This window comes from Centruroides sculpturatus, unplaced genomic scaffold, assembly GCF_000671375.1.
Source record: "Centruroides sculpturatus isolate CEXI.00-Female unplaced genomic scaffold, Cexi_2.0 scaffold242, whole genome shotgun sequence".
Taxonomy (NCBI): domain Eukaryota; kingdom Metazoa; phylum Arthropoda; class Arachnida; order Scorpiones; family Buthidae; genus Centruroides; species Centruroides sculpturatus.
The window spans coordinates 42,158-55,695 of record NW_019384574.1 but is presented as its reverse complement, the minus strand read 5'-3'; the positions used below and the strand labels follow the sequence as shown (position 1 = coordinate 55,695).

At 29.1% G+C, this 13,538-nt stretch overlaps 1 protein-coding gene across 1 annotated transcript in view; it reads left to right on the top strand.

Annotated features, from left to right (window-relative positions):
* Positions 1-13,538, top strand: part of LOC111624258 (multidrug resistance-associated protein 4-like) — a 45,229-nt gene that overhangs the window by 10,780 nt on the left and 20,911 nt on the right. Inside the window, exons 5-10 of the mRNA XM_023367067.1 lie at positions 2,817-2,992; positions 3,820-4,100; positions 6,689-6,768; positions 9,035-9,185; positions 9,886-10,119; positions 10,187-10,287. Coding sequence (XP_023222835.1) covers positions 2,817-2,992; positions 3,820-4,100; positions 6,689-6,768; positions 9,035-9,185; positions 9,886-10,119; positions 10,187-10,287 — 1,023 coding nt within the window. The remainder of the gene's footprint in view (positions 1-2,816; positions 2,993-3,819; positions 4,101-6,688; positions 6,769-9,034; positions 9,186-9,885; positions 10,120-10,186; positions 10,288-13,538) is intronic.

Sequence of the window (13,538 nt, the reverse complement as noted above, 5' to 3'; positions counted from 1 at the left end):
GTGCAGTTTGGGTACTTTTGTATATGCTTTGTTTATATTGCTTGGTCGTTTGTTTCTTATGATAATAGTGTCATGTTATCTGGAACTTATAACTATAAGGAGAGAGGAAATTCCTATTTGTACTTCATCTCTTCAAATACGGCTCGAGATGTTTCAAATGTACAGTATGTTCCAAATACGAGTATATATCCACACTCAAATCGTTTTCTATATACATTTTATTTACAAAAATACAGTTTATCATTACACTATTCTGTAACGATTTATACACTAACAATCAAGGGTAAGTTGGAATAATTGAGACCCATAATGTCTGTGTTCCTCCTTTCACTAATTTACTGGTTCATTCATACATATATAACTCTCTTTAATCCGAAAAAATTATAAGAATTTCGGTAGATTATCTTACTGCCTGTAGGTCAGGAACATTTTTTATTGAAGATACAGGTTACGTAGGCATTTCGCGCTTTATTATCTTTATGCCCCTCTTCAGTGCTATACAAAAAAAGGTTTTCCACGATTTTTTCTTACAAATCCTTCTGCCACACTAATATGACACTTCTGGATTTTTTTACATTATTCACCAATCCTTTAAAATGGACGTATATCATATTACATTAAAATTCTAAACAATCACTAAACACTCCCAAAAATACATTTTTAATATCATCAGCAGTAGGGTAACGACATTAATACTTTTTCTCAACTCACAGTACATCGTACTTTACATTATTGTGTATGACCCTTACATTATAGGGAAAGTTTACCATCCTTACAATGGCCAAACTGTATATAGATTTAGTTTATCAAACAACAAGATTACTTTGTTCTTCTCTCGAATTAATATTTTGCAAGGAGGAAATTTACTTTCCTTATATGTAACAAAACTTTTGTGTATAGGCCTAGAGCATTTTTATGCGTTCACTGTTTTACTATTAATCATACCATTATTTCAAAATAAGAATTAGTCTTATATTGTCAGATATCTACCGACATAAATTGAGTTATTACGATTACTTTTTAGGTGTACGCATATGCGTGTGAGCATGGTTGATGATAATTGCCTAAAAGCAAGTTGCAATTGTCATGAAATACATCCGTGTCAAGAGACCGTTGAATGACATACTTTCCAATGTACTGTACGTGAGCCACCTTAAAACTTGAGCACCACTCTTCCTGTTGAATTTATCTTTCCTACAAACGCCCAATCTCTTGATTAATTTTTTCATAGGTACAGTACCTACCTATAGGGAACTTGGACTACCATAAAACTCGGAATCTTAACTTCTCACCAGTTTCATCCTGTATTTGAAAGCTACCAAACCTTTGGAGCAACGTAAAAAAATTTTGCATAGTTATTGTCTATTTTCTTCCAAAACGAGAATTGCTACTTCAAAACTTGAATCATAACTGATTTTCCTAACATTTAAGTGATTTGCACTAAATTTTGCATAGAAGTATTAAAAATCTCAGCATGCTGATAGCACTTCTCAGCACTTCTGTTCAAAATCTGAAGCAACTTCTCGTTACTACCAGAAAACTGCACGAGGTGCTGAATATGCCAGCAAACAAGATGGTATGATGAGATTTGTAAGAGCTGAGTTTTGCGTTGGCAATTTTGTATTTAATTTATATGTTTATAAACGTATCTTGAATAAATTATAATTAGTACAGTACATTAATAAAATATTTTAATATTGCACTATATTTACATATGTCATCACACAATTTCTTTACTTGTTAAATTGTAATCTCAGAGTTGACTTCGTTATTTTTAACGCCTGCAGAAATTAAAAGATCTCCATCTCAATGTTTTTCGAAATATTCATATTTTATTTAGTTGTTCTCATTAAATAAATTCAAAAATAACTTTAATGTAGCTTGGAAATCCACACCATGTGCCATCTTTTTGTTTTCTTTTAGGATATTTTGGCAGCTGGCGTCTGTTCTCTCTCGAGAACGTCAGAAATTGAGTCACACTCTGCAGCATCTCACTGAATTGATGCTAAAAATTTGAATATGCCCGTAGTTACTCTCTGTCATCATATAGCAAACCTACCATACCTTACGAGAAAAAGTCAACCCCATCTATGGTTTTTCGAACCGCGCTGGGCATTCCGTTCTAATTTATTATATATGTTATTTTTAAAATGAAATCGTTTAATTAACAACCTGGAAATTTATGCAACTCGTTGCTAGATTTATGTTTATTTTAATACAGTTCGATCCAAAACTGCAAAAATATTTAACTTGTTATAATTTATTTGCAGTTTCAACAATTGATATTAGGTCTGTGTTAAATTTCAGAGGAAAGTGTTATCTTTCAACGATACAATGTCATTCCTTGTAATTTTATATAATTACCTTTTGTGTTTCAGATCAAATTACATTAAAATAAACATATATTAAGCATTTTTGTCAATTTCAAATATTTTATATTGCATTGTACCTAGGCCTATAGTATTTTATGCGTTCATTGCTGAAATTGTGGATATAATCATTCTTGAGCTATAGATAATTTCAGTTTTTAGAAAAACACTGGCATTTGTGAGGTAACTCAAAAAATGCATACATAACACGGATTGACAAAGGGGTTAACAACAGGAAGCTATCTACAAAGAAATAAAAAAGGGTATTTATTTATCAGATATTGGCACCCAGCTTTATTACTTACAGAGGTATGCTTTACAAAATGTTGAATAAAAAATTATACTTTAAATATGTTTTACTTCTTAAATTTGTAATAAAATATTTTGTAACGAATTGAAGCATAATCAAATGAATGCTCATATAATGTTTGAAATTTTTTGCTGTAGGAAGATGAAGGTAAAAAAATACCACAAGATGATGAAGGAGTTGGAAAAGTAGGACTTTCAGTTTATAGAGAATATTTCAATGCTGGAAAGGGATTCTTCTTTAAGTCTGTTCTATTAGTTACACTAATTGTATCACAAGCTAATATAAATGCAAGTGACTTTTGGCTAGTCAAATGGTATGTTGTTTTTATAAGTAATGTCAGAATTAATATTAATATGTAAATATGTGTTTTTTTATATAAATTGTTTAATGAAAAACAAATGACATTATTTACTTCATACATAATTGATGAACAATTTTTACAAATAGCAATGGATGTATTTAATTCTTCCATCATTAAATGTTTTCATGTACAACATTATACTCTGGTATTCTGAATAAAATTATGAAGAAAAATAATACAAATTATTTTGAAAGAATTCAAAAGAATTTATTTCATATATACATTTTAAATAAATAAATTTACTTTGCAATTTAAATTCAAAATTTAAAGTCAGTAAAATTAAAATTTCGTAGTTTATTTAAGAACTTTACCGAACTCCTCCTATTTTTATAATGAAAGAGTTTTCTGAAAAAGTCAATAATAATTGCTTGTTGTTTATAATGCTTCATTAAGATATTGAGTGGGCTGTAAGAATAGTACAAAAAGATACTTGACTTGCATAATATCTTGTTTCATTCTGGAACTTTGAACCAACAGATTTTAACGTGTGTTCATAGAAAAGTCACAAAATGTCAGTATGTACAATGTCGCCCAATCATTCTAGATAAATTTAAACGGTTGCAGTGTCAGTCACAATATAAAGGATAGCAATGATGTTCACACATATATGTTCAGTGATAAATTATGAGAATGTGGCTTAAATTTGCATTGATGTAATTTATTTAACCATATGTATTACTTTTATATAATAAATTCAAGTATTTTTTATGTATTTCTATTCATTATAAAAATATTGTGAATTCCAAAAATTTAATTCTTATTTCATGTGTAATTTTCAGGTTGTATAAGAAAAGAATCTATGGACAAAGTACAGTGAAACCGGAAAATATTACGTTTAACGAAACAATTTTTAACAATACTGAAGAAGAAAACTTTTATTATAGTGAAGCATACAACATATACGTTTACTTCGGAATGATATGTGTAGTATTTTTCGCGATGATACTGTCTGCAATATTAATGTATGAAATGTTTATAGCTGCATCTATAGAGCTGCACAATAATATGTTTCAATGTATTATTCGAACGCCAATATCATTTTTGGATAATAATCCCGTTGGTATGTATAATATATTTATTTAATTCATTCTTAACTTAAAGATTTAATAATGTTATTGAGGTGAAACGTTTTCGATATTAAGCCAAAATTAGAAAATTAGACATTTCTTATATATTTGCATTTTACCTAAATATTTTAATAGTAAATATCATTAAATCATATAATAGACATGGGAAAATGCGGCTCTTGCTTAAATTGTTAATTTCTGCATTTTATTATTATTTTTACACTTTTATTTTCCCATTTTTTAAAAATATGTTTATTAAAAAAATCAATATTTGTTTTATGTTTATTTATATTACATAATAAAATTGCGGTACAGAACTGCGGTACACAATTTAAAAAGTACAGAAGTGCGGCTCTCATGCATTTTGCAAAACCTACATTTTAGCTCCCACTGAACTTTTGCTTGCCCACTCCTGTCATATAACAGATAGCCGAAAACAGAATTTTACAGTTTACGTTTTAGAATTAGTTATGAAGTTTGATAGTTTATTTTGCTACTAATTATATTATAAAAAATCTATAATACAATTAATAGCAAATTAATTACAAAGGATTAATCATAAATAATAATGTAATGAATAAATATGGGAAAAAATTGAATAATGGAATTAAATTTAGATACGCGTTCATTTTTAACAAGAAAAACTTTGAATAATCTATTATTGATAGACTGAACGTTGTAATCTGAAGTAAAACATTAACCTTTTAACAACTCTTTTTAGATTTGAGAACGACCGGAAATTTTATGATATCATTTAAGTGGAGAATAACCTAAAAAATTTCCGTATATAAGACTAAAATGTTTTCATATTCGTCATGTCAAATCACTAGGAAGAACACTCTTTTATTGTAGAGCTGACCTGTTATTTGATGCTATGCCTCTGCAAAACATGGAAACAGTCTAAAAAGTTTACAGGCCAACAATTGAAAAAAATACATAATTTCTTTCAGAAAAATGATTGACGAATTTACACATTAAAAAATTTCTGTAATTTGACATTACAAAAATGAAGACATTTTAGTCTTAAATACGGAACTTTTAATTTGTAAATTTGTCAGCCATTTTTTATGTTAAATAAGCTGCTTGTCAGTTTCTTAAGTCTGCTAGTTTTGTTATATGTAAACGGAACTTCAATTTAATTAATTTTATCGTTGAGTACAATGATTCAACTGCATACGTTGATCCAAAAATTGACAGTAAACGATATGCTGTATTTTTTAAATTGTTGTACCAGGTACTAAATTATTGGTACACATTTCCAAAATTCATTGATTGAGTTTGCTGATTTATGTAACATTTAGAGACTTTGATCTTTTTCCACTTCATTTAATTCTAATTCTCCTGATACCGTTTCAGGAAGTAAAATTTTAATAATGTAAAACCATTGTTAATCATGCCTATTTTAAATGGATTTAATGAAAATGCAATTTATGGTTTTAATGCTACTAAATCTGCAAATCGTTCTTCAAAATCGTTCAACAGTTTTTTTTTTAAATTTTGCTTGAGAGTAAATGATGGTTGCAAGAGGAATATCAGAATCTGAAACAGCTTTTTTTAAGCGAGAAAAGTGATTGAATGTCTTATCTATTATATCCTTTTGGAAAAGTTGTTTTTTTCTCCTAAAACTGAAAATTCAAATTTTTAAATGTTCCATTGTATCGGTGAAGAACATTAATTAATTAAGTCATTCACTTATTCTTTATCTTTTAACTGCGTATATGATCGCTTTTCTTTATCTAGAAAGTCAATAGTACGTTCCAGCAATACTACAAACCTGTTCAGTACATCGTACGTTGGTAACCACCTCATCATTTAGTACAATAATAAATCATTTATTTCTTCATTTAAATCGAGTTCAGCAATGAAATCTCGAAACTGATGGTAGTTTTTTGCGTTTGCTCGAATAAACTTTTCGATTTTAATGAGCATGTAAACATGTGAATAAAATTAAAGTGTTTCGAAATTATAAATTAAAGTGTAATGCAAAAATGTAGTGTGTGCTAGCATCAAATTTTAAGAACATTAGGTGCTGTTTGGATGCGTTAACTTTGGATTTAAAAAAAAAAAAAAACATGAACTAACTGTCGCTCCGGTGTATTTACAAAATACAAAAGCTTTTAAAAATAACAAATATGTTTTTATTTGTTAGTTGATCTACAATTAAGTTCTTGAAGAGTTACATGCTGCTCACCAGCCAGAGTTTGAGAATCGTTGTATTATACAACATTGCGGATTAAACAAACCACATTTTCTGTCAATAACATTGCTGTTATAAAACCTTGTGGCATTATTTCTTTTTATTTAATCCAATCTCATTAAGCCTAAAGGATAGTTTATATAAAGCGTATATTAAAGTTTTTATGATGTTAAGATAAACTTCCTGTATTTAAATACGCTGTATCGATAAATACGTACAGGTACAAAGTTTCTGGTATGAAAAAAGTTAAGCATGTCAACCTGTGAAACATTAACCATACAGATATGCTGCGTTGTATTCCTATAAATAATAATGATACTGGAATAAATATATTTTACATAAGCGGTTATTGTAATTAATATTTTACATTTTGATATTTTTTAGGAAAAATCTTAAATCGGTTTTCCAAAGATGTGAACAATATGGATGATTCCTTACCTAACTCGTTTAGCAATGTGATAAAAGTAAGTTTAGTTTAATTGTATAAATAAATATAAAAAAAGATATAATTGTTTAAAATAAATATAAAAAAGGAATCTACAGCTACTAAGGTATATATTTATAAATTAACAGACCAGCTGTTTTATTTGTAGAAATAAAACAGACAATAGAAAAAGAAGCAATGAATTCTACTTTTCAACGTACTCACTGCCAGTGTTTATGTAGTTATCCCAGAAATAAATAGACTTGTGTGTAAGCTATTGAAGAAAACAGTGCTCCAAATTTATAGTTATTGCCTATCTTCTTGAACTTTGTCATTTAATCAAATCTTTCACACAACAAATTATTTTTAACTCCCAAACAAATGCGAATGAAAAACATCGCGATCAGACTGTGGACTAGAGAGAAAGAGAAAAAAATCTCCTCTTTGTGTTTTTCAAATTTGGCTGCAGTCTAGTTTTTAGTGTGCAGGGTCTTGCATTGCCATGCAAAAATTTAACTTTTTGTGTCCCCTTGCCTACATGTTAATTTCAGACTGATTTCAGTGAGCCCTTCATTACTTGTATGCAAAACTTGGATGGCCACTTACACTTTTAATTTCAACTATGTTATATTACTGTATAACCAACACTTCTCTGACACTTCCTTCACGCGAGTTAATTAAGCCGAGCCGGAATATCCACCTAAACCATCTGGGAGACCAGGAATTGAAATTGAACAAGTTCAGGAATTTTCCGAAATACGTTTAATTATTATAGTTAGCGTGAATATGTTGGAAATACAGTCAACAAAATATATATTAACTTTTGGGTTCGTAAAAATTAAAACATTTCTTATCACCACAAAATCAATAACTTAAACAGTAAACCTCATGCTGACTGTAACTACATATAACTTTAATTATTTTTTGACAATACAAGTACAGTGTTATAATTAACGAATCTTTTCGATAATTGAAAGATTGCAATACCGTTCATTACATTACTAGTAGTAGGTAAGATACTAAACACTGTACAATACTGTCTGCATTATTGGTTTATTTCCTGTAATTTAGCTATATAGAGCTAACTTTAGTAAAGTACTATACTCAAGTCCACCTTTGTATTTTCTTCCTTGTTTAAAAAATCATTCATAAACTGAATTTTCTCCTTTTACTAGTAGATTTTGCAGAGTTTTCTCTATATGCACGATTGAAAATTACTTTGATATTAATGTCGTTGGAAATACCAACACTCATCGTAGTAAGGAGCGTCTAAGCAGCGTCCCTTGACTAATCTATAATATAATCGAGACGGGTTGATAATAATAATAATAAGTGCAGAGCCCAAACGGTTAGGAGTTGGAAGCTGAAATTTGGTACACAGTTAGGGTACGTCACGAAAACGCACACTAAGAACGGATTTTTCGAAATTCCTCCCGGGGGGGAGAAAGACAGGATTGTTACTTAGCACTTCCATCAACAATGGAAGTGCTAAGTAACAATGGAAGTGTTAAGTAACAATGGAAGTTTTAAGTAACAATAAAAGTTTTAAGTAACAATGGAAGTGTCAACAATGGAAATCTTACGTAACAATGGAATTGTTAAGAGAAAGCGACGTGCGATACGCAGATGCAGTTTTTCGTTTTTGCGGGAAATCGAACATATTTTTAGGCCCATCTAAAAATTATCTAAGGGGACCCAATTCTTGCATTCTATGAAAACGGATAAGGTTGACTGTAACGTAATAATCTTTATCTTAGTTATCGTTACTTTTGCCCGAGCAACGCCGGGCCTACCTGCTAGTATGTAATATTTCTCTTTATTTAAATATTGTTTCTATACAAAGTTATGGTAACGAAATAATGCAATTTTCAGTAGTGTTATTCGAGAATGCAGCATAGGTCTCACAGATATATATTATATTGAATATTTCAATCTTTCACCCCTAAACCCCTAACTGTCAAACTCAAAAGATTTGATGTGCAAAGAATTCGATTAGACTGGCAGAACCTGAAAACTTTTGCTCTTATCTATTTATCCTATAAAATTTACCATCGATGTATGCCTAAATATATTGTCTAATCAGTGACAATGTTAAACACCTAATTTTTTATTTCACAAATTATATAATTTGATTAATTAGTGATTTATCTTACAAAATGTATTATGTCTTATGCAATTATGTTATGTCGTGTTAATGTTTCATATAAATGCTAAAAGTAATAGTATAGTTTTTTATGTATAAATAATAAAACATAATATATTATGTAGTATACAGAAATGACCTTTCATTTATTCTTATAATTTAGGGAGGCCTTATAGTTGCTGGCATGTGTATACTTCAAGCAATATTCTGTCCTTATCTACTCATATTAACAGCTGTTCTTTCGATATCATTCTATAGTTTGTGGACGATCTATACTCGAGTGGTGAAAAGCATAAAACAAATGGAAGGAAAATGTAAGTATATAACACGTACTCTAAAATAGGTTATTGTACAAACTTAAAAGCAAGAAAAATCTTTCAACAGTAAACATTCATTACCGAAAGGAATTATACAGAAATACTCTCTTACGTAAGCGTATTGTATCAAAATTATTTAGTACATGTTACACTCTAATATATACGTCAATACTATTTATTTTAACAAAAGAAATTCCCAATCAAAGGTTGGCTAACATATGACAAAAATGTTATACATTGAACACTTTTCACTTACAAATATATTTAATACAGATTAATGGCAACTAAATTCTATAAATAGAGTTTAATAAGCAGTCAAAAATCTATAACAGAAAACTGAAAGGAGCAGAAGGCTCGAAATGTATTTCCTTGTATAGTCATTTACTGGTGTGTTCCTTGTGTTATTTGTTTACTTCAGGAAAATTTATGAAGATCAGTAACAAAGGGTAACAAAGGGTAGCAAAGGGTAACAAAATTTTGACTTCTACCACAATTTTGACTTCTTTAATGACAAATTTGTAATCATTCATTTTAAGTAATTTCTTATTTATTATATCATTGAATTTATTTAGGAAACAGTTGAAAAATCATCATTAATATCGGGATGTATCGAACATTATATCGGGATGTATCGAACATTATATTTAAGAAAGTTCTGCTTAAATAAGTGATTTAAATATATAAAATTTTTTGGCAGCGAGAAGTCCAGTATTTTCCCATCTGAGTGTATCGCTTTATGGACTGACAACAATTAGAGCATTTAAAGCCGAAAGTAAATTTAAATCTTCATTTAATGAGTATCAGGATAAGCATACTGCCACCTGGTTCGTCTATGTGGCTTTAAGTCGATGGGTTTTCTTATATGGTCACATAGTTTGTTTCATAAATGTAGTTATTACTGTTATTATATTCACTGTTTCGATTGATTCAGGTGAGTAAATATATTTAATTGTCTGTAGTCAATAATAGAAGTTATATTGAATTTATAACAACTTTAGATAATGCTGGAAGCCAAATCGCACTTGTTATGAATTATGGAGTATTATTTATTGTGTATTTTCCAGCTCTTATTAGAATGTCATCTGAACTGCAATTTCAGGTATTATATAAACATTTATATGCTATATTATATCATATTATATATAAACATTATATAACGTTGAATTACTTATCAGTGGTATCAAAACTTTTTTACTAACTAATAATTACGTCAAGAGAGATTCGTGATTCGTTTATCGGGAAATATCAAATTTAACAAATTATTTAAATACTTGCAAGGAATGATCTTTTTATCAAAATACAGTCACATTTTCTAACTATTTTATCCAATACATTTCATTAAAATAAAGACAAATAGAGGAATCTTTCTGATATTTTCATATTTTAAATACTTTTACACAATTAGAAAATAATAATTTCTCTTTATATTTAGTAGAGGAATGTGTATCACATGGACACATATTCTTTACTCACAATCAACAAAATATTTTCATTTCTGACCATTTACAGTGAATTTTCGATAAGAAATTCACACTAAATATTTCACGCGAAAAAAGCTTGTTATGAAATTAGTAAAAATTACATTGTCAATTACTACAAAGTATTAAACTTCAACATTTTTTACAAACAGTCTGTTTCCATACAATTACAAATCAAAATATCTTCGAATTGAAACCAACTTGAGACCAAACAAAATTAAGAAAAAAGATATATTAATCACTAAATTCGGTGATATTTTTCAATCTTATTTCTTCCACAATTTTGACTTCTTTAATGACAAATTTGTAATCATTCATTTTAAGTAATTTCTTATTTATTATATCATTGAATTTATTTAGGAAACAGTTGAAAAATCATCATTAATATCGGGATGTATCGAAACAATTACAGTTGTTTTGCTAAATACATTTGATAATATTTTAATTCATATACTGGCTATTTGTAATTAATAACCAATTCATTCAATTTTTTATAAGAGTAGACTGATGTTTGCCAGCTTAGTGTAAAATTCTTTCATTATTTCATTTATCTATAAATTTTCGTTATTTCTTAGTGAAAAATTCTTTCATTTCTTTACTCAAGCATCTACTTTTTATTTAATTTTCCAGGCAGCATACTTTTTATTTTTGAATTATAAAGTGATTTTTTTTCTGCCTGAAATATTCTGTTTTTTTGCGTAATTATTTTCATTTTTTCAGAAAGATTTAACACAACGTTTTCACTGTTTTCATTTGAAAATTATAAAAAATTTATGAATTCTTCAAACCCTTTGCTGCTTGTGTTTTGTCGTCAAAACTATAATCATCTTACAGATGCCAAGCTCCTGTCTTGTCATAGCCAGATTGTCACAGTGCATGAAAAATTACGATTACATTATCTATTTTTGTACTTTCTTGTTTATCTAATAATGTAAACTACTTGTGTTTGAAAAAATGAGTTCTGTCAGTGGAGTAGCGTAGGTGTCTGCCGCCTAGGACGGAGGAAAATTTCGCCGTCCCCTTATTTAGGTATCTCAATTTAAAAGACTAAATTTCAGTTTCGTCACAGAATAAGTAATGAAAAATTCCGTGCTCATTTCAATTGGTACGAGTCGTAGGTGAGACAAAAATATGAAATGAAATGGTTCAAATTTTTACAAGATATTATTATTATTTATTGTAAAATTTTGCTGCCCCCTAAAAGTGTCGCCCGGGCAGGCCGCCTTTCTACGCTACACCACTGAGTTCTGTGTATTTATTTTAATGTAATTCGATCTCAAAACACTGATAACAGACATATGTAATTTCCATTTATTATAATGTATTTTAACTTCATCCTATTGATATATGCTTAGTTTTAAATTATACAAAACGGTGTTATCTTTCTCGGTCAGGTAGTTAAACTATATTCATTTTTTTCCGAGAAAATGATAGAACTCGACACACTGCTACTATAAAAATCAATATACCGCTAATTGTTTTATGACTCTGTAAATATTTGACTCACATCTTGGAGAGATGTAGGTCAAAAAACAAGGAGAATGTGTTTTGTTATAACAGAAATCATTTGCCGTATGAGAAATGAAGCGATTACAAACATTCCTCTACTTCCGGGACAATATTCAGGAAATTTTTCTCAGTACGTTTTCATTCCGCTTTCAGCAACTCAATTCAAAACAAAAATCTTTATTTTGTCACAAGCTATTTTTTCGGGTTTGATTCTGCTTTATGACAATTATTGTTAATATTTTTTGTTTCTGTCATAAAAGTTCGCATATATTCGTCATATCTTTAGTTTTACATGTTGACTCTCATTTACAAAATGTCATAATTTTATTAGCAGATAACAGTTTTATTTCTAGACTTATGGTAATTTCATCCTAGGTCATCTTAATTAACTTCATCTTAACTGTTATAATTACAGTTAAAATGAAATTTTGAAGTTAAGATGAATTTGAAAGTTCATTACAATTCATTGTTTCTTTTAACTTAATTTTTGCGATCTACTAAACAACCATTTTCTGCCGTTATTTTATATTAGAAAAAAGAACATTCTGACTCACATTCAAAGAGAAAAAAAACACTATGCTTCGCTTGAAATGTATACACACTAAAGATGAGCGCGTAATTTACGCATTCATAACAATACAAAAACAAAAAGACAATGAATCTTGAAAATTTTTTTATTCTCTAACAGGTAACGATCATATGTGCAGCTGTATCGTTATAGATTATCAAGTAGAACAACATTCAGTCATATCTAACTCTATATATTATGTTTTACCTGCTGCAATTTTTCAAAATACGATAAAATTTTCAAGCTTCGTTGTATTAGTATTGTACAGCTCCTAAGAGAAATTTTAATGTTTGAAATTTATCCATATCCTTTTCGTCAATTTCAGTAATTGCATAATTGGGTTTAAAGCAGTGTTGCCGTTCCTAGTACATTTGTACTTTTCTGGTACATTTTGCCCTTTCCAGTAAATTGAAAGTACATTTAGATTTTTAGTACATTTTCAGTACATTATAATATTTCAAGTACCATTTACGGTACAAAATAATATTTCATGTCTTAACGAAAAATGAGAAAAATTAGTTTAATAAAGTCTCACTAGTGTCACTGCTTGCTAATTTAAATTATCCAATCACAACATACAAATGGTGTGTGTCCGTCGACGTCATACACGTCGCCTACACGTGCAACATACATAGTTGCACGTGTAAACAGTCTTGACTCAGTGGTCTTCCTTCATACGTTCAGTTGTCTGCACATTCTCATCAGGACCTTGACAAAATTTTTCATGCCACGTGGTCCAAACAATTCAACTCCGTCAAACAAAAATAATGGACAGGTAAGGAAATCAATGATTTT